General features: G+C 43.6%; 1 protein-coding gene across 1 annotated transcript in view; it reads left to right on the forward strand.

Moving 5' to 3' along the window:
• Positions 1-537: 537 nt before the first annotated feature.
• CACNA1E (calcium voltage-gated channel subunit alpha1 E) overlaps positions 538-22,401 on the forward strand; it is a gene marked incomplete at its 3' end in the record, with an annotated part of 296,371 nt that continues 274,507 nt past the window's right edge. The window contains exon 1 of the mRNA XM_080932993.1: positions 538-807. Coding sequence (XP_080789119.1) covers positions 539-807 — 269 coding nt within the window. The 5' untranslated portion in view covers position 538. The remainder of the gene's footprint in view (positions 808-22,401) is intronic.

Here is a 22,401-nt window from a genome sequence, read left to right on the forward strand (position 1 = left end):
AATTTCTTAGATGGACTCACAGGGGCTGGCATTCTAAAACATATCACTGTGGCTGCCCCCCCTTTTCCGTTTTTTTCAAAGTTCTTTTGTTTCCATTCCTTTCTTCCTCTCTAACCCTCACCCCAGCCAACAATCAGCAAACTGTTACCTAGCGGGCCAGTGCCTGCCTTTCTCTGAACCAGGTGGTACGCGTGCCAGAAGAGGAGCTATGTTTGAGGAGCAGCCTACTCCACCCCTCTCCGGTCCCTGAACACCACCCCACGCTGGCATTTTGGGGAAAATATTCCCTCTAGAAGCCCTACCCCCTTCTTCTTCTTCTTCTTTTTTCTTTCTTTTCTTTGAGGAATGGAGCTTCGCAGAGGTTGCCTTTAGATTCAACAGTTCAGAGCAGGGCTGAAGAGCCTGCGGGGGCTCCCAGAGGCGGTGGTCCCTGCGCCTGTGTGGACAAGGCTCTGAGCCTGCCTATGTCTTTTCTGCCTCTTGTGTGCGGGTTTTCGGCGATCACCTTTGTGTGTCTTCTGTCTGTTTAAACTTCAGGATGGCTCGCTTCGGGGAGGCGGTGGTCGTTGGCAGGCCAGGCTCAGGCGATGGAGACTCGGACCAGAGCAGGAACCGACAAGGAACCCCTGTACCGGCCTCGGGGCCAGCGGCCGCTTACAAGCAGTCAAAAGCGCAGAGGGCGCGGACTATGGCTTTGTACAACCCCATACCAGTCCGGCAGAACTGTTTCACGGTCAACAGATCCCTGTTCATCTTCGGAGAAGATAACATTGTCAGGAAATACGCCAAGAAGCTCATCGATTGGCCATATCCTTTCTTGCCCACCAAGACTCCCCTCTCCCCCCTTGCATTCCATAGGGTGGGGGGGCACCCAGCATGGAATCTATTCCCCACCCCTTCCTGGTGTCAAAATTTGCCCCTTTGCTCAAGTGCACGATACCTTGTTGCATCCAAGGGGCAAGCTTGATGCCCTGGAGACCTATTTGGGCGCTAGTGTCTTTCAAGGTAAGACTTTTGGTTTTGGGATTATTTTCCATGTAAAAATCTCTAGTGTACTTAGGTGCCTGGTGTGGAGGTATCTGCTCTATCCGGGCTTTGTCTGTTTCTCGGCCACCCTCAAAGCCCTAACCCTTTCAGAAGCTGCACTCCATGTGGTTTGGCTTACTTCAAATCTCAGGGATTCTTTCATAATCAGTTCTCCCTTTCCCTTCACTTAAGACAGCTGGGAAGGCACTTGCACTGTCTGCCAGAAGGGAAGTTGAGGCTCTGGGAGGGGATTCAATCAGACCAGAAGCTCCAAAGAGCATGAGCCAAACTCACATATACAAGTAGACAAATGAATACTTATGAAACAGGCATTGGGCTAGGGACTCAGCTAACTCTGGAGACCAAGTTTAAGTTCTACTGAAAGTGAGTGGCTGCAGGGGAGGGGATCCTGTCACCACCAGCCCAAATAGCTCAAAGTTGGAGCTCTCTTTCCAGGCAAGGAGGTGTGTTCATCCTTTCTTGGCCCTTCTTGGCCCTGGGTTGCTACTCTTGCTTCTTAATGTTTGCCATACCTGGCTGGTCTTTCAGTATCCCGAACCAGACAGATCTACTGGGCCTGAACCCATCAGCTGAGGGTCAGAGGTGTGCAAACAATTTATCTCTAAAGGCAAAGGTGTCGCTCTTCACACAGAATGGGTAGGTCATCCATGGAGGCCATGAAAGGAACATTTTTGCAGGTCTTCCCAAGCACACCAAATGAAGGATGCTGATTAGGCAGCTTACTGCCTGCTCTGCACTGAGAATTTGCATGCTTGACAAAGCCATTAGGAGTTGAAGGGGGTAGGGTGTTTTAGGCAATTACAGGAGGCAAGCCAATGGTTTGCGGTTGGATGTGGGGGATTGGCTTGACAGGGATTTGGTGTTTGTGGAGGCACAATTCTTGGGAAGAATACACATGCAAAAGAAACTCCTCCTCTTTGCCCCATGCTCCCTCCCCCCTCTGAGGTGTGCAGCAGTGGGAAAGCTGAGGCTGGGGATGTGGTGTCCAAGTCTTAGTTTGCAAGGCAGCTTGCCTCCCTCAGGGCCTGCACATCTCCTGCAGCCCACAACCTCTAGTTTTTGGTCTTCCTTTTTTTCCCCCTTTCCAGTTCCCTGCTTCAGCAGCTTTGGGATTGGCTGGCGCATGGTGCTTCTAGGCAGCACCTCATTAGAAATGAAGAAGCATCTCTAAGCAGTGATGCTTCCTGCTGCTGTTCGCATCCTCCCACAGCCACCCCCTGGCCGGGTTTCTCCCTTTCTCCTCCTTGTTCTCCAGTTCTCACCTCCCCCTCCCACCTCCACACAATGATCCGGGCCATAGAGTGCTTGGGTTGAACTATCTAGATGGGGGCTTGGGGTGGGGGAGGGGTCCGGTCTCTGCAGTCATGCCTGTCAGTGAGCTGCACAAAGCAGACAGATTGCATTGTATTGCGTGCTGCTGCTGCTAATAACTCCTCAGAACAGTACTCTATTGATCTCCCAACGAAAGTCCCCTCTCTCGACCACCTTCTACAGTTTTCTTATATTTCCCACCCACCAGGTGCCTCTTTACTGTGACCTGCTTAGGAACCCTCCCCCGCCCACAGAGCCCCCCCCCCATCTGTTTGCTTGCAGTAGACAAAGCAGCTTTTCAGTCCCGCAGATGGCAAAGTGTGGCAGCCGTCCTCCTTGGTACCTCGGACAGCGCCATCAAAACTCCCTGGCTGGTCCGGGGCTCCCTAGTCTCTGGGTGCAGCGCATAGGGTACTTCCGGCTGGGCTCAAGCTCCGGGCTGGGACAGGAAGCATGTTTCCCACACCAAAGCCTTTCCCTCTTTCCACTTCTGCTGCAAAGACACAGGTTTTCCACCAGGAGCTTTGAGAGCTTGCAAGGTGCTGCTAGGTTTTATGCATTCCCCTTCCTTCCCTTTAGCCAAAACAGACCTTGCAAGGATCACCAAAGGAGAGATTCTGGAGGGAATGGATTCCAACGCCATACTCAGTGCCCTGGCCACAAGTCCTGTCCCAGTCTTCTTTGCTATCCCCATACTTGAACACATAACAGTTTTTCTGCAGCTTATAGTTTGTTGTAACCTGTTCAGAGAACATCTGCTAAGATGTTGAGGGGGAGCTGGTTGGATTTTTTCCCCTTCTGGTTATACAGCATAACTGACTAACGTATTACCTCCCGTGACCACGGGGAAGCATTGTGCCTCTGTGGGCTCTGCATTTTCTTCCAAGCCGCATCGGAACTAGTGTCACCTCCCCTTCGGTTCCCAACATCCAGTTTCCCCAAATATCTGCTTATCTAATTGAAAATCAGTGTGAGCAGAAGTTACCTTTAAAGCTCTCTAATTAGGATGTCTGGGTTCGAATCTCAGCTCCTCCAAAAGTCCCAATGACCTTGAAAAGTTACTTCATTACTCTATGATCCAATTTTCCTACCTGTAAAATCAGGATGTTAATAAAGAGTTACTGGGAGAATTCAATGGGTTAATGTGTCAGTGCCTGGATTATTACCTAATTACCCAATAAGCATCCATTATTATTAATGGAATACTTTAGGGATTTCTGCACACCTGCAAGGTGGGACTCCTGACTCAAGGTGAAGTCATTTAGATTCTTGCATCTCATTGAGAGTGAGGAGCCTCCTCTGTATCATTGAGAGCTTGTTCAAAATCCAGACTCTTGGGTCCCACTTCACAGTAGCTAAATCACATGCAGGTAATTAATGTGTCAGTAATTGACTGTAATCCTGGTGGTGGTAGTGACTAGTTTAAGAACTACTTTGTTCTTTGTTGGGCCAAATTTTCACAACAGGAACATTGTTAGAAAATGTTGTTAAGACCTGCTTTGGTATGAACATGCAGTCATTCAGGTGCAGATTTTGATCGCTGTGTACTGCACTTTTTGAACTTTGTACTTTCTTCTTTCTTTTTTTGGTCACAGAAAGTCACTGAGGAACTAGGATGATAATGTGCTTTCCTTACATGTCAGGCATTTTATTGATTTGAAAGGATGAACTAAGTAAAAGGTGTGATTTAATTTGTGCTTATAGGACCTGCTGACTTAGGAGAGCCTTATCTTGCTCTTAATAGGGGTTGCCTAGTTCTAATTTAAAGGAAAATGTCTACGATAACCCAGATTTAACATGAAAGATGGTGGAAAGGCAACAGCCCACTCTGAATGCATTTCCTTTTTCTTAGAAGCTACATCTGCATAGGGAGATAATTTTATTTTCTCATGACATTCTCTTCTGCAGACGATAACGTAGTCTTTTTGAAAATGCTAATCTGATTCAAAATGTGATATCTCATTTTATGGCATTTCTTTCTTTCTTGCCTGCTCATCTAATAGATCGAGCAAGTGTTCTTTCTTCCCCGGGCACTGGCTATTCTGAGAGCTACTTGCTGCTCTTTGTACTGAACTGTTCTTTGCTCAGGGACACTTATGTGGGCAGGCACTTGGGATCTCTCACAGAGTTTGGGAGATAGCCTGCCCGGTTTGAACTTTTCCAGGTCAGGGGGGAAGGAACAAAATGGTATGTCTGACTTAGGAGATTCTACATCATAGATTGGCAGTGGGAGTTTTTCCTTCACCTACTTGGTCATCTCAGCAGGGAAACACATGTTTCATGTGGAAAGGAACAGTTCAGAGTAGGAAGCTCAAATGTGTTTGCAGCCTTTGAGGGGATGAAGCTCATTATAGTGAACCTGGGGGTTGTGCACGTAGGATTTCCCATGAAGAATTTCAGTGTCTCCTTAGAACACTCTGGATATGGGTCTGAGGGTATGTGTGTGTATCACAGATTTCCCCCTTGTAAATTGTTCAGTGAATTGTAAATTTATTTGGAGGATCTTGCTGAGGATTACAGAAAGTGTAAGTTCTCAAATCTCTCATTTTGGCATATACTCTTCTTCTCTGGTTGCCTTTAAATATACATGCCTTGCAAGATGGTAAAGTTCAGGTCTGGGAAGAAATTTGGGGTTTGATGTAACTCTGGTAGATTAAGAGTCTTGACTGGAGACACTGGGGATGGGACAAAGGTGAAATCTGTAATCCTGCCAAGGATGTGAAGCCCTCATATTTTCCATTGACCGTAGATGCTGTGACTGTAGTTGGCACAAAGGGTGTAAGATAAAGATCTTTGTTTTTGGGGATTCCTAGGATTGCCTGTTTGTTTTGTCCTTTATATGAGGTGTGGGAAGCCTGGCCAGTAGTACATGCTGTTTGTAAGTGGGAGATGGCCTGGAAAGTGAGTAGGAATTCACAGGAACGAAACAACTTGAGGATGAAAGCAAACATGTCTTGATTGTGACAGTTCAGTCTATTGGTTTGCATGGCATTATTCCCTTCCCTCATTTTTCCGCAGTTACCATCCTTTCAATGGGTGCAGCATATAGTATGAATTAAAGGGGGAGGAAGAAAATAACGAGTACAGACCTTTCTTCCTCCCCAGAGATCCAACCTGGAATCAGTGGCTTCTTCTAACACTGCTTATCTCTTTAGAGCCATTACCATCCCTGATGTAGGTGCCCCTTACCTGCTTCTTTCTTCCCTCTTTATAGGAACATCTGGTTTCCTTCAGACTTTGTACTCTTATTTAAAACAAGAATGAGGCAAGATTTGCTAAGCTGTTAGAACTCATGCAGACCCCTTGATTATACCTGTTGGGTAATCGGATTGTTGGTCTTCATAGTCCTCTACTCTGGGTACTCACAGGACACCATCATCCCCCTCAAAGTCCAGTCCTGCACAGGACATATGCACAGTCTGTCTTTCACTGACCACAAAGACAGGAAGGAGTAGAGCTAAATGCAAGTAATGAATCCTCCTTTCTTCAGGGAACCAGAAGTCAGGTGTTCTCTTTCTGTTCCAGCCAGCCCTCTTCTCATCATTTCATTCTTCTTTATGCCTCCCTTTCTCACTTTTAGGCTCAGCCTTTGTGAATAATTCATCATATGTGTAGGTTATTCCTAGAATTTTCAGAAAAGTGAGGTCATTTGCCTCTGCTTAGATATGACAATGGTCTTTTGAAAAGGACCAGTATCAGAAACCAACATTTTCCTTTAGCGCCTCTGATGTTTATGGTGAGACCGTGGTATGGGGAAAGACAGCTTGGAGGACAATCTTTTAATCTAGAAAGCAAAGAATAGCTAAAAAATATGTCCTTAAGAGGGAAGGACAAGCCACATCAAATTAAACAGCAGCACAGGGCTTAAAACTCTTATCTGAGATAGCCCCCTAATAATGAAGTAACAACTTGGTGCCATTTCTTGCCATTTGTATCATGACTGCTTTCTATCCAGCCCTGTTGCATTTGGGTACCTGACAAATAGGTAGCTGATTACCTTTGACTTAGAGATCATGGTTAAGAAGACATTCATGGCTCTAAGTATTTGTCACTCAGACCTCTTGTGGTAGCTTGGCTTTTTCATGCCGATGAATGTTGAGTCCCTGATCTAAGATGCAGGGCTTCTATAAACATTTTAAAATCCAGTGAGGATTCAGAGAGGAACTGGGGTGGAGAGTTGCAGTGGTGCCCACTACTGCTGCTGCCACCATTGTCACTGTCACTGGCCCACCACATGGCTTTTAAAGCAGTCACTTAAAAAAAGGCAGGGGGTCCCAAGATATGACAGCTATAAATCATTTCCCTTACCATATTCTAAGCCTACACAGAGAGAACTCCTGTGGCCTTCCCTGAGATGTCTCCAGCATCATTCTTAATCAAGGACAGAAACCATAGCACAGGTTAGACTCCTTTGATCTAGTGATCTCTCATATATGCAGATCAATCATTCTTAAGAACAGAAACCACAGCACAGGTTAGACGCCTCTGATCTAGTGATCTCTCATATGTGCAGACCATTTCAAGGAAACATCTGAGATGTGTCTTTACTTGAGTATTCTAAATATGCATCTTTAATTGCCATCTCTAGTCTCCCCCCCCCATACACTGAGATGAATCTTGTATCTCTCTATCTTTGAAAAGCAGCACACAACTTAAAAGCCTTATCTGAGATATCCCCCTAATAGAGCAGTGATTACTCAAGGGCGTTGTTCTCCCCCAAGCCCCTCCCCCCACAGTGTTAGATAATGAGCCCTAAGCTTGGAAATACAGCACTCAGATGCAATCTCAGGTTCTTGGGATCTGTCCCTGTTATGTAGCTTCAGAGAGAGGCTCTATGCCATACTTGTGCCACGTGTGGCCTTTTGGTTAAGGAGAGTTATTGCCCTCTCTGTCTTAGCTGTGTGGTCTCAGGGATTTACTTAATTACCACCATTGGTCCTGATTTAATGGTATCTCTGACGAGTCTGTATGTTTTAGGTTTATTTGTCAGTCCTTCTGTCCTTCAGGGAGATAATAATAACAGGAGACATGGCTGCACAGCTGATAACCAGTGAGTTGAAAATGAAGTGTTCTGGGTAGTGACATGAATGGAGCTTTGCTGGGGTAAGTATCATTGTCAAGACACACGGTGTTGTGAGTGGCCTCCTGGACCAGGAAGAAAGCTCTGGAAACTTTGTGGAGTGTTCATTAGCTTAGCTGTGAGTTGAGAGGTTTTTAAACTCTTTCCCTAGTTTTCATACCAGTGTCTCACGGGGCTGGTCAGAGTCAAAAAAGCATGAAATGAATTTTCAAGTTACTAACATCCTGACAATTTCCAGCTGTGTGCTGTTGGGAACTAGTTTGCTACTGTTCTGTCAGCTGCCATTTCTTTCAGTAGGTGATTTCCATCAGCATCAGGGCTAATTCCTCATTTGGGTCCTTTGTGTTGAAGTCAGACATGCGCACTCTACCGGTTTCATTAAGGTCCCAGCTTTCAGTGTGCCTTGCAGTTTGCCTCAGAATTACCTGGGTGGCTTTGTTAGAATACAGCTCTGTGGGTGGGTCTGGGCTCTTGAAGTTCCCGACTCAGTAAATCTGAATTGGGGTCTGAGAATTTTTATTTATCACAAGCCCCCAAGTGTTCTTGCCACCGGTGGTCTTGGAAGCTACAGAGACACTGTTCCTTTGACACAATTTTGCTCAGTGTCTTGACATACCTTTAGAGACATCTTCATAAGAATTGCTAATCTTCCAGGCAGTGGTGCCTCCTGCCTGTAATCCCAGCCCTTGGGAGGCAGAGGCAGGTTTATCTCTTTGAGTTTGAGAGGAGCCTGGTCTACAGAGCAAGTTTCAAGATAGCTAGGGCTACACAGAGAAACCCTGCCCCGGAATAACAAAACCAAACAAAACAGAGCAGACTAGCTAGGGATATTATCCAGCCTAAATCTGCCTCTGCTATGCTAACCTAAATCTCTGCTGTTAGGAGAAACTTATTTATTTGGGCTCAGACATTTTGAGGCTTCCAGATCATTCTACCAATGTAATGATGAAATCTTGGGAATGGGAATGCAGACTCTCAGTTTTATGATATTGTTGATATTTATGATAACTTAGAGTATGTTCATTCTTCTTGGCCCTGTGACTGGGAACAGGCTCTCATAGGAACGGGCACGTCCGTTTCAGTTCTACACTGCTGGCACATGGTGAGCGGTGCATATTCTTTTACTGAATAATTTGCAATTAAATATGTTGCTATTGATTTAACAAGCGTCAACAAAGTGATTAAGCTGTCTCTAGTACTGCTCTGGCTGGGATCTGCAGGACCCGGGCACTCTGGCGGTAGGAAGTATGAGGGCACTGACTGCTGGGAGAAAGTCAGGGGTCATTACATGGGAGCTGGAAGTTACAAAAGACAAGTATTACCTCACAGTTTCTTTTAAAATTGCCTCAATTTCTATATGACCTACCACAGGCTCCCCTCCTGTTAAAGAAAATGCTGTGTTTATTATTTGGATTTTTTTCTGTAAAAACTCTATTAATTGGCACCTAGAGATCTATAATGTAATGACAATTGAGATTTCTAATGATGGCCTCTAGGCACAGAGAAGGCTGGGTTGCTTTCTGAATGTCATTAATCAAGTGTTTATTGAGTTACGTTCCAACAGTCTGAGTGGACTGCACACCTTATTCTGGGCTTTTGCAAACTATGAACCACATTCACACAAAATGGTTATCTGTTACAATGCATAATTTTTAAATGATTTATCTTTACTTTATGTACATTGCTATTTTGCCTGCATGTATGTCTGTATGAAGGTCTTGGATCCCGTGGAACCGGACTTACAGAGAGTGAGCAGCCATATGGGTTCTGGGAACTGAACCTAGGTCTTCTGAAAGAGCAACAGTGCTCTTAACCACGAGCCATCTCTTGAGCCCCATGATTCATTAATTTTTTTTATTTATAAACTTGGTAAATTATTCCAAGTTCTCCTCTCTGGTTATAGTGGGTGACAAAGAAATGGTATTTATTGCTCTGAAAGCCAACCCTTCAGCTTTAGATACCAGAGAGTCGGAGCCTCATCCTGGTGTAACTGTTGAGCTTTAGTGTGTCCTCAGGAGGTGGTTCTAAGTATTTACAAAGGATGGGTAGCTGAGTGGGCTTTATATTTGCTTGGAGAGCTCCTCAGTAGGCAAGCTGATATTCTACCCTATTATGAGCTTACTTCTGTGCAACAACATTGAAAATGGCTGCCTAGAATTTCTAATAGAACTTTCATTAGGCATCTCAGCCAGGGCTGTCAGGTGATTTCTTCTTCAACTGGACTCTGAGTATCTGCCATTTGTGCCCGAACCCATTTCCATGTTTTTTCAAATGCTCACCTGCTATCTTCTCAACAAAGGTCAAGGGAGGCTGGACTCTAAAGATCTTATTCCGGGCTGATAGTATTTTATTTCCTTAAGGGTAAACACTATGTTTTATGGGACTTTAGAGTTGGAGATGATGTGAGAGGCTGCCTGGATGGCCTCTAAGTGACTATCTTGGCATACTGGAACTATTAGATTTCTTAGTACACTGTTTTTATGGGCTCCCATTCCCTTGAAAGAATACACAGACAATTCTGCACTTTGTATCAGGGTTCCAGGAGTCAATTTGAAAATAGCTATATTTGGATGCTGGGATACTGGGTCCTCAGGAAAAATGTTCTCTAACTTCATACCATGAAACTGTGGTGTGATAAGAACCCTTTGTTGAAAAGGCTACCGAGAAGTGTTTGCCTGAAACTGACAAGTCAGACTGCCATGAGACACACTTTCTACTCAGAGAACATAGGGAGCCCTTCTCTATCTCTAGACAGGCAATGACAAAATGCTCTCTGTTACTTAAGACCCTTAAGAAAAAGAAACCAAAATGCTCTAGAGCCTCTGTGTGTTTTCTTAGTCCTATTGGTTTCTGCTGTATAAGGAAATGCCAATCCAGTCCACGTATTTACTTGATGTCCTTGTGGTACTGTGCACCATTATAGATAAGAACTCCTTTCGAAGGTGGTTACATTACCTGACAGGGGCACTCTATGTGCCCTTAAATTTTATCTGATTTCAGTTAATTTAGATTTAAATATCTACATGCAGATGGTGGCAGGAAAGCTGTTTCTTCTGGGGCCTGATGTTTATTAACTTTGTAATTGAGCTTCCTTGGTGTACTGGCTGGTTTTGTGTCAACTTGACACAAGCTGGAGTTATTACAGAGAAAGGGGTCTCAGTTGAGAAAATGCCTCCATGAGGTCCAACTGTAAGGTATTTTCTCAACTAGTGATCAAGGGGAGAGGGAAGCAGCCTATTGTGGGTGGTACCATCCCTGGGCTGGTAGACCTGGGTTCTATAAGAAAGCAGGCTGAGCAAGGCAGGGGAAGCAAGCCAGTAAGTAACTAACATCCATCCATGGCCTCTGCATCAGCTCCTGCTTCCTGACTTGCGTGAGTTCCAGTCCTGACTTCCTTTGGTGATGAATAGCAATGTGGAAGTGTAAGCTGAATAAACCCTTTCCTCCCTAACTGTGTCTTGGTCATGATGTTTATGCAGGAATAGAAGCCCTGACTGAGACACTTGGCTTGAGGTGCAGGGTGTCTCATGGCCCACTGAACTGGCACCGTTTCCGTTCTAGCTCCCATTGTAACCAGCCCAGTGACAGCAATGGCCACTATCTTTTACTGGGCCTCCAGCTCCTTAACACTTGCTCTTCTATCTGTCTGGCTCTATTATTGTCATTAGAGGTTATTTTCTCTTTGAAACCTTCTTTGATTGCTCTTGGGGAGAATAAGACCAAGCCCTTCTTCCGGGTTCCCATTATGTTTACCCTAACCCTTCTTCCCATATAACTTTTGTATTGGTTGAAATACCTGCAAGGGGAGAAACCATTCTCCATTATTTTTTAAATTACCAGAATATAGAACAATATAAGCATATTTGTTCTGGTGAATATTCTTTTGAACTTTTTTTTTTTTGTTGTTTTGAGAAATAGCCTAAGATTACTTACTTGAGGGTGGAGTCAATGAAACTTATGATCTTTTCACATTAGGAGATGACAGAAACTTTATCCTCAATTTTATCTTTAGGTTGAAATTTGGGCCCTGATTTGTTTTGGGTACGTTTATCTCTTTCTTTCTTTCTTTCTTTCTTTCTTTCTTTCTTTCTTTCTTTCTTTCTTTCTTTCTTTCTTTCAAAGATATTCTGTAGGAATCTTTTCAAGTGGAAAGGAAAACACTATTCATCTATGGTCACCAAATCTCAGTATTTCCATATTTAAACAAACCAACAGCCACAAGACGTTACGTTCATCTTAAACATGGAGAAGCGTAGGTTAAAGAGGCCTACATTACCTTTTCAAGTCCTACTCCAGTGAACTTGAATCCAGGGGATGGGACTCCAGCAGTTAACTGCTGCTTTTGGTCACACATTCGTCACAGTCTCTGGACAGAACCTCTGCCCACTCTGTCATCTGCAGATCTAATAGGCAAGTACTCTGAGAGTTCCACCAAATAATTAATAAAAATATGGTTAGAACTGGGGCCTCCTGTGCTTCTCTTCGGTATGGTAGTAAGCACTCCTCGGCTGCTTGGCTTTTCTTAAATCTCTCCAACTGTTCTCAAGTCAACTGACACTTTATTTTGTCTGTAAACATACCATGGGAGATATCCTTGTCACATGCTTTTCTGAATCAGTACATGCTTTCCTGACGGTGTCATGTCTAGTTTAAGCTAGGATGCAGCATCTTGCCTTTTCCAAAGTCCACTTTAGGTTCTGTTTTCAGAGTGTCCGATGATAGTTTGTCTTTTTTTTACTAAATAATAAAGCCCCAGGAGTTGAAGGGATGTGGGCATCATGGAGTCTACAGCTCTGATGATAAAAGAGTTGCTGTACAGCACAGGACCCACCAGTCTCTTGCTTAAAGCAGGAGAGTGCCTCAATGCTAGAGGTACAGCTTGTGGATTCAAGTTTCAATTCCACCTTTGCTGCGTCCAAGCTGGACACTCTGGCAACCTACTTAACTCCGCTCTGTCTCAAAGCTCCCAAACATAAACTGGAAATAGTGATCGAACCTATATGGCAAGTTGTATTGGAGTTTTGTGGCATTCAGGTGAGGTAGCACCAAGTAGTCCACAAATGACTCTTAGTTATTAATACGTAGTTAATTATGGATGGTTCAGTATTAAATACCTGCAGCCAAACTTCCCCTTCTAACAAACAGTACTGTCCCAATTTCTCCTGACTTTTGGCAGATTTCTAGCTGGAGTTTTGCTGGATGTGGCTCACATGACCTCCGTGTGGGCCTCTTCAGATACCTGAGCCTCAGGGTCTCACACCTCAGCTATGAGGGGGTGGAACTCATTTCCTAGGCCAGGCTAACCTCAAAGGACTCTTTTAGGGCTAGCACTGGCTACTGAGGATGAAAGTCCTCTGCAGACATATCAGATATTAGTGCAAGCATTAATGATGGTACAGTTCACAAAAGTCCAACATTTATTACGTACATACGTCAGAGTACTGTGCTTAGAGCTTCCCACGGGAAGCACCTGTTGAAATCGTTGCTTGTGACTACATTACAGAGGTGCTTTGTCACATTTTCTGCATTCCACAGTTGGGGAAAAGGCATGGAGAGATTAACTCATTTGCTTCTTATGACACACCTAGTGAGAGCTGGAGGCCACATTAGAATTAGTGTTTTTAGCCGCTGCAGATAGTGTTAATGGAAAGTCCTTCTTCTTGCTTTCTTCCAGTTATTAAGTTTACATTTTTAAAACACAAAACGTAAAGCATTTACATTAAAATTGTTCTTTTGTATGTTTTTCAAATACTGATTTTGTACTGATATCTTCTCGCAGGACTCATTCAGATTTATGATGCAAAAATAGTGGGGAAGGATTTTTCCCTTCAAGTTTCTGATTAAAGCATAACAGGTGTCCAAAGCCGTGAATAGCCTTAACCAAATGTACTGGATTTTGTTTTCATTTATATAAAATCGGTAGCCAGATCTTTTGGATAGCCCAACTGGAAGCATATAGGAGGATCCCCAGGAAAGACAATTCTACCTTGGCCACTGGGCACATTCTCAGGGGTCACTAGCCGTCCAGTAAACTTTCTTGTCAGTTGGGTTTCTTGGATTTGCAAGGTGTTTGGGTTCTGTCAGCAAAGCATTGGAATGACTTTCTGTCAACTGAAGATAAAGCTTCTGAAAAGATTGGAGAGTTGTATGAGGGCCCAGAAACTCTGAGCCTCTGGAAATGTGTTCAGTGAGCTCTGTGTATCCTAGAAAGTATTCTACTGATGGAAACCAGATACTGACATGTGTGAGCATGTAGGATTGAGTATGGACTATTTAGCTCCCGGGGACCAGAATGAAGTCTCTGAAGCAGTTATAGAGTGGGCAGAAAAAAGTTGAAGAAACTGTCTCTTCATTCTGCTAATGTTGGATTGTATCTGCATGGCAATGAGTGTGTGTGTGAACCAACAGATCCATATGGACACACTGAGGTCTTGTGTTCTTCTGGTCTTCGGATAGAGGAGCAGTTGAAGGGTGTGGGCTTGTCTGGAGGTGGAGGGAATGGGTGGGTGTGGCAACACAGGGAGGGGGGCTGGTCTGGGGAATATGGGCCTATTCGAATGCAGAGAATCTGGACATTTTCGCAAGATGCACTCCCTTGTAGAGAGTTATGTATGCAAGCATTTACGTTTGAGATTACTGCTCCTCTTCACATTCAGTGACTAGGCTGCTGCACCTCTGGATAGTCTATTTAGTGACAGAGGGTAGAAAGCAACACCTTGGAATCACAGGCTGTGGGCCTATTTTTCAAATGTCAGTAGACAAACTCAAGGTAACAAAGCACAGTAACAGAGTCTATTAGAATTATCTAGAAGCTTGCATACTTCTGTCTGAAAGGGGTTGTGTTGAGAGTAATCTCAGTAAGGTAGGCATTTCTCTTTTTTTATCTTTTATATTTCTTTATGTCTAGTGTATGATTTTATCAGCATTCTATAGAGACTATCCTCCAGGACTACAAGCTCTCAGCAACAGGAAACTAAGCTTAAACGAATGCTTTTTGTTGGATGGTCACTCTATAGTGTGTTTTTAAGACCTATTTGCATATAATTTATTCTTTAAAGTCAATTGGTGCAGGGTCACAGACAGCTATGGTCTCACCAGCTCTGCTTGCTAGTAATTCTTTTTCCCCCCATGTGCCTCACTATCTTGGTGGAAGACTGAAAGGCTAGCTTTCTCTAATAGAGTTTATTCTTGGGATAGCACTGTGAACTGCTTGTGTGTATTTGTGGTACCCACTGGGCATGAGGCTAAACCCATGGCAGAGAGAAGGATCACTGAGTTAGAGAAAAGCAAAGTTCTCTTAGGCACTATGGAATGGGCATGGGACATCTTGGCTTGTGTCACTGGGATTCAAGTTGTGGTTGGAATCTTGGATCTTTGACTGTTCTTGTCTTCTCCTGATCCTTTCTGCTACACGAATTCCACCACTTTGCCCAGAAGCTTTGGTTTGAAAACACCAATTTTTCTTTTACCAGTGGCATATGTTATTCTGTGGGTTTGCATTGTTCAGCCTTCCAAAAGTCTTTCTCGTCCTTTTGGCTTCAGGGTATCTCAGTAGGATCTGAGATCTTGTGGCGGTGGCAGCTTTTATGATTTTTCCTTGAATTTTTACTCATTGAATGCTTCTGCTTTTGGAGTTTGTGTTTGGTTTTTAAACTGGGGCCTGCCTGGGGGTGGTTTGGAGGTTGCAGAAGAGTTATTTTGAAAGCATGAAGGAAAAGAGGGTAGAGGTTTGAGGACAATGCAGGACACCACAGTAAAAGTTTAAATTTCTCACTATTGCTAGAAGTTTCCATTCAACTTGACTGGACATGGTTTTCTGATTCTTGAGAATGTCAATACATATGACACTTTAAATGTGTCCTACTATGCCAGGATTTCCAATATGAATGCTATCAATATTTTTTTTTTCATTTGTAGCTTCACCCAAAGCAACTTTTTTCTATTGTAATAATGGATGGTCATTTTTATCTCCCCTACTTGTGTTCCCAGTAAGTTGCCCCAGTAACATCACAGAATAATAGAGCATTAGAATTACAAGATTCTAGGAGAAATTCTCATCAAATTCTTAGTTATCTGTAGGAAAACAGAAAGTCAAAGGCCTCAAGAGACCACAGGTCACAAGTGACTTCATGTAGGCTGGAACCCAGCTATGAACCCGTGAGTGTATATGGGAAAAACCTGATTTTAGTTGTGGTGTGGCTCAGCCCTAACACACACCTTTAATCCTAGAGTGTTCTGTTTGTTATAAACAAGATTAAATAAAGTCAACCATAGATCAAGAGGTGGAACAAGCAGCCAGTTGATAGGGAGTGAACATAGGAAAAAATCAGAGAGTGAGAGGAAGGCAGGAGGATGGATAGAGAGATGAATAGGAAGCTGAAAGGAGGTGCATTCAGTCTGGAAGGTTGTAAAGACAGTACCAAGAAGGAGAAAGAGCCTTTACCTTTTGTGAAGTTTGTCTATGAAGTATGAAGTTCAGCTGGTGCTTACCCTGCCTCTGAGCTAGTAGGCTTTCACCCTAGCATCTGGATCCTGAGTCTTCATTTGGTTAGAATGGAACAATTGGGATTTTTTAAAGAACAATACTTGACCAACAGCTTTTTTTTGGTACCATTTTCTCTTCTCTTTCATTTGTGATTCTTCTCTGCTCAGTCATCTGTGGCTTCTCCAGCCCCTTTATCATCCAGGGCTTCCCTTTCTTTCTGTTAGTAAGTGTGTGGTTTTGGTGCTTTGGGGCAATGTGGAAAGTGCATATATGGATCAAGATGAATAAAAAAAGGACTTAAGTCACAAAAAGTGTAAGTGGACAAGAGAAGGCTAATTCATATAGATGAAGCCGTCTGGTGCAAATACAATGGTGAGGAGCTAAAGGATTCATGACCTTGGCTAATGTTCTCTTTTCCCCAAAAATGCTGCTGGAGAACCATACCTAAGATGAAACAACAGGACAGGACTCATCAGGGGCCTTCCACCAAGCAGAAAAACCAACACTGAGTTACAGCAGGTGAGCAAGTGGGTGAATGCTCAGACAGACAGTCTTCTCAGAATATTTCCTGGCTTCTCAGTGGCCCAGGGAAAGGTAAATTCTCCAGACCCTGCTTTAAAAGATAATAAATACTCTTTAAGGATAGTCCTGTGAAAGACATAAGCAAAAAAGTCTAAGATGCAGTCCTTCCCTTTTTCTGTATTCCTGGATATTTTCTTCAAGTGAGAAAGCTAGAATATTTGTATTTTATTATTCTGATGAAAACCTCCCAAGACTTTGGAGGGCACACAGCTGACAATCCAGAGGGCTTCTTATTCTTCTTATTATTTAGGTCTTTGTATCCATGTGATAGATGAACTGTGTGCTAGATAGTTAGAACTCTGGGGTTCCCTTTGGCTGTTCCTTGTTTGCCTTTGGGATCTTAGTTTCTGTAATTGTCAGTGTGTCTGTCTGGTTTGAGGACACCACTGGCCTCTAGCATAGAAACCATGGGTGGTTAAGGCATATTAAAATATCTGGAATGGGATACACTACTTTTAATTTTTAAAAGCTTTTCTAGTGACTCTGTAGTTCAGTTGAGGTACCGATCCACTTACCTTCTAGAGAGATGGGTTTTCTACCTAATCAATTTCCCTATTTTCCTTCTACCCTTCTTCAGTTATTTCTTCCCTCTTTCTTTCTTCAACCCCTGTTTTGTGAGATATGTGTTTACTCTGTAGTCCAGGCTGACCTGGAACTCAAGATGCTCCTGCCTGAGCTGCAAGTAGTGATGGGTTTCAGTGTGTACTATTGTGCCTGTTTTTGTTTCTTTTCTATGTATTTTGATCACAGGTAAATTCTCCTTATTTCCCTCGCAGGCTCTTGTGAAAAGAACTGGAGCCCCTGGGCACCCTGGAATTCAGCCTATAAATTAATTAATTTTAAGGGGCATTGGTTTGGCAAAAGCATTCATCTTTGGCTTCATCAGACAGATCTCTGTCTGCTCCAAGACTTCCTGAAGAAAGATCTAGAAATCTTAGGCTAAGGAACAGAACCCTCAGGCCTTCAGTTTACCCAGCAGGCCCTCGAGTCTCTAACTGAAGGCTTCTTAACCTTAATTCCTCCTGGTTAAATAACTTCTAAGCATATTAAGGTTGATTTAGCATAATGTCCATCAAATGGAGAAATCTGTGATCACTCTTAACAATTTTCCAGAAACATGGGCCTTATAGTAAATCATATTCTGGGACTGGCCTCTCTATACTCTTGAGTGTCTTTTGTGTATGTGTTTTTCACAATTTTTGATGTAAATTTGTAGCTCAAAACTGGTTATATGGATAACACTGATAGTCTAGCATTTGCAAGTGCTGTACATGAGGGCTTTCTCCCTGATGGTATTTATTAGTAAGGCATTTGATCCATTTTCTTATAGACAGGAGCAGATCTACATGCTGTATATTCTGCCTTCTCTCAGATCTACTCTTGGGAAAGAGGGTGTCTTACTCTTTAGAATAACTTTAAAACAAATACCAGATTTCTTTATTCCAAGGTGGCTTTTGGATGTTTGAAGGCAACTATGTTGTCTCTCATGTCTTCCCTTTAAAAGCTGAGTATTAGTTGCTTCAACTCTTTCTCATCCAGTTTCTAGTGGTGTCTCCGAACATGGATACAGTTGCAGAGTTTTCAAAGGAAAACAAAAATTCACAGAGTAGCCATTTATGATTTCTTTGAGAACAAAGTTCTTCATTTCTTGCTTGATATGTTCTCAGCAGCATTTGATGCCTGCCTTGTGATGTGTGATTCTATGAAGTAGGGAACAGCTTGGGGTGTGGCTGTTCATTGTAGCTCATGTCTATTTCTCCCCAAAGTACAAGTTGTTGCCAGACTCTTGATGAACCCAAATTTGTCAGAGTATCATCAAAACACTAATTCTGGTTTCTGAAACAAGTAATTTCCCCACTGCTGTTTTGTTTTTGATCTGAGGCTTTTAGTTCATTCAGTCATTGTTTCTCAATCACCAAAACCATGCGTGGAATGACAATTATTTTAAGTCCAAGATCCAGTCAAACACATAACAAATGGATTCTTTAGGACTTCTCCAGGTGACTACCACTGAAATGGCGATTCGTAGCAGAACAGGGAGGGCAGGGATGTTGCCTTTCTTTCAGAAGGACGTCTTATCACTCTCTGGCCATTATGTGATACAAATGGGTCTAGAACTGTCTGCCAATTATCATCTGTCCCCTTTTCTCTCCAAAGTAGCAACAATGTGACCTTCATTTCCATGGATTTATGTAATGGACAGGTTCTTGGGAGCCAGATAGAGTTCTTTGAATTAGAAGCCACAAGAGATGAGGCGTGGTTTTACAGATGACAAGAGAGTAATACTAAAAAATCATTTGTCTTGAATAACTAAGTCCACAGACCCCTGCAGTTGCAGCTAGACTGTCCACAGGCATAGAAGGCCTCCTAGGAGCCCCTCAGCCTCCATTCTGTATTCTGACTAATGTGTTTCTTGCAGTCCATTCACTAGCTTTGAGGTTGTTAGGAGTAGGGGAGATGTCTTTTCATTTTTTGACAGGGTCTCTTTTGAAAGAGAGGTGTGTATGAATGTTTGGGTTTGCCTGTCAGGTGCGGACTGGAAAAGGAGCAGTTGTCATGGTTATGACATGGAAGGTTGCATCCCACCACTGTGGAAACCAAACTTTAAAAACCAATGTTAAGGCTGGAAGTCACATGACATATTGTTATGTTTTGCTTTGTTTTTTTTTCTTTAAAGAGGGGTTTGATTTTTTACCCTCCTCTCTCTCTGTCTCTCTCTGTCTCTGTTTCTCTCTCCCTGTCTCTCGACAAGACTGGGAGGTGAGAAAAATTGCTCTGAGGAGAGCAATGAGATCATGAAGTAAGACAGCACTGAATACTCAGGAACTTCTGTCTCACGTTTACACCCTTTCCAGTGCAGTTCTGACGAGGTGGAAAGGGAAGAGGAGTGTGGATGGAGTTTCACATTTGCTGTCAAAGTTGTACACTGGTCATGCACATAGAAAGCATGCAATGTTAGCTCTCCAGCCCTAAGAGGGACCATAGGGCCCAGTCTGAACTGATCTGCTCAGGACAGAGACAGAACCTAAAAGCAAGGCTTGAGGAACACTGCAGAAATGAGGAAATGGGGCTGAACACAGGGCTTATTCCAGATAGGAGGACGGTCCATATGTTGATACACTATAGTAATTGATGGCATTTGCAGCTTTTGTGTTGCTGGAAGTTAGTGCCCTATGTAGTAAAAGCATTCTAAAAAGTTTTTATCTGATCGTCACAAAGACTGCTAATGACTCAGGACGAATTATCCTTAAGAGGCAGACTTATGATGTTCCAGCCTCTCCACCATCATTGAAGTTCAGTTCTAATTACTTGATTAGCCTTGCAAAAGGCTCAGAGTAAGACTCAGTTTCTTTCCAGGAAACTGATTCTCACTTCCTTTGGGCTGTTGCATCTTGCTAGGCTGCCCAGAGGAATGAGAGCTAAGAGGCCTTAGAGAGCCACGTTGAAGTTATATCCATTTATCTAGCCTGCTTCCCCCATGCACCCCTACTCCCATGGTGATCAGGAAAGAAAGTGGTGAAGCACCACCCAATGAAGGCATTGTGCATAGGGCTAATCTAACAGGTATGGATTTCCCTTTCAGACTGAAGGGCATGTGTAGACAGGTTAGGTGGTAGAGTCCTGGAGGGACATTTGTTGGGTGGGGATGAAAATAGTCTGTTGACACAATGGTCACAGTGATGGCCATGTCTGTGGTTTCAGCACAGGTCCTGCTTCTTTACTATTAATCATGACTGCCAGACAGGCACATCTTTCTCTGTGGCCTCAGGCAGAATGGATACTTGCATGATCTCACTGTATCTCCATCAGGGTCTGCAGGAGCTGGAGCCAGACCTCTGTGGTGGTTTAACCCCTCCTGTTCTTAGCGCTGGCCTTGGGTGTGATTAATGTCCCTTCTAATCACTGGAAGAGATTGCATCAGAGCCATCAGCTTCATAAATCGTCCTCTGGGGACTGCTGTTTGGAAGAGCACTCCATATTCCCAGGAGCGCTTGGGCCAAGTGTCTTTGCTTTCTTCCCGGAGGCCCATTACCACAATTTTCTTTTAAAATCTTTACTGGGGTACATGTCTTTAATGTTAGGTCATAGCTGCAGCTACTCAGCCCCCTCCTGGAGACTGTAACCATAGACAGATGCTTTCCCCAAAGCCTTGAGCTATAGCAGACACTTAAGAATTGTTTTAGCAGGGTAATAAAAGTGACTGTGATCTGTTTAGGGCTTTGTGTTCACCTGTCTTCAGGTGCTGGTCCTTTTGTCTTTCTAGTTTCTTCTGTGGAAGTGGATGGTGGTGGCCTTCCCTTTGAGACCATTTTGGGGCAACTCTTGCAGTGAGAGCCCCGACTTTTGTTTCTCATTACCAAGTCTCATTCTCTCTCACTCTGTATGTCTGACCAATATCCTGATTTTTTTTTTTTTTTCCAGTCAGATAACTCTCGAAGGGCTGTGTTTTACTCTATTATTTGCATTTACAGTGTCTCTTTGGAACTGAACTTCTGACAGAATCATACAAGAGACAGGCTCTTTCCCAGCTACTGCCTTTGGGTTAGTAATCACATATTATTATATTTATGTGCAGCCAAGGAGGAGTGTTGACATATGCAACGGCATCAAAGCCATTGTCTGATTACTTCTCTTCAAACTACACATCTCTAAACTTGAAGGCTGAAGGGAGAAGAGGATTCAGACCTTTGTGCAGGCAGTTGTCCTGGGTCTGAGGGTAGAGCTAGGGATGGCTAACGGAGATTGAGTTCTATCTCCTGGGAGCCAGTGAGCCATTGTAGAGAATCTCCAGAGTTCTGGCAAATGCCAGAGTGGTCACATTCTTGTTCCTACAGAAACATTTTCTCCATTAGGCCTGGAACTTGAAGAGAACATTGTGTTCTGTCAACGTGCCTGACCCATCATATTCATTCTCTTTGTGCACGGTGATAAAGGCTCTGGAGGGGGGGGGTTGGCAGCTGAAGCAGAGAAATCTCAGAACACCCCACAGATAGGGCTGCATATTTCCCTAAGACACACACTTGCTTCCTGCAGCCTGCCTAAGTTTTCCCCGGGCTTGTGCCTGCAGTTGTGAAGGCCAGAGGCTGGCTTAGATGGGGGAGGCTCTGCTCACAGGGAAGTACAAGGCTCGATCCCATCCCAGATTCCTAGGGCTCTGTTGGTAAGCAGAGCCAGCGCCACAGTGGCACTAGGTCTACTCTGTCTTGCCCCAGCCTTTTCTGCTAAAGAAGAAACTAAACAAATGGCAGGTGTGCGGGCCGAGCCATGCTGCTCAAATTAGCTGTGTTGCTAAGGAAACGAGTCAACTGGTTGAAGGAAGGAGCATTGGGTAAAAGGGATAAATCAATAAGTGAACCTATTTTTATCATTTCCCTAATGATTGTCTTGAAGCTGCTAGACAGGGAAGGGGAAGGGAGAGCTGCAGACACTCTAGTCCTCATTAACAGCTCGGAGCAAGTGAGCAGTGAAGGGGTGTTTGGGAAGGTTGCCAGGAAAGTTTATGAAGTGAGGCCCCTAGTGAGCAGACAGTGAGATGGAGGGGAAGGTTCTTTGCAGACTTGAAGCTCTTTTATGGTCATGTTCTTCTTTGATTTGGTCTAAGCCTTTGTTTGCCGGTATTTGATCTTCTGTGGATCTTGCACAGGCTTCTATGACTGCCTTCTTTATATTCAGCTTGATGGTGGATTTTGGTATTGGTTTGATTTTCTTTCTCCCTCTGAATACATATAGCTTTAATTGATTTTATGATTATAAGTTAATAGTGCTCATTATAACAGCCAGACAATGGATAAAGGAGTAAAGAGAAAAATGAAAATAACCCTATTACTCATAGAAAACTCATTATCTTTCTAGCAAAGCAGGACCCTACCCCGCCTTCCTTTCTCTTAACATTAAA

This window comes from Micromys minutus (genome assembly GCF_963924665.1).
Source record: "Micromys minutus genome assembly, chromosome: 1".
In the NCBI taxonomy this organism is placed as follows: domain Eukaryota; kingdom Metazoa; phylum Chordata; class Mammalia; order Rodentia; family Muridae; genus Micromys; species Micromys minutus.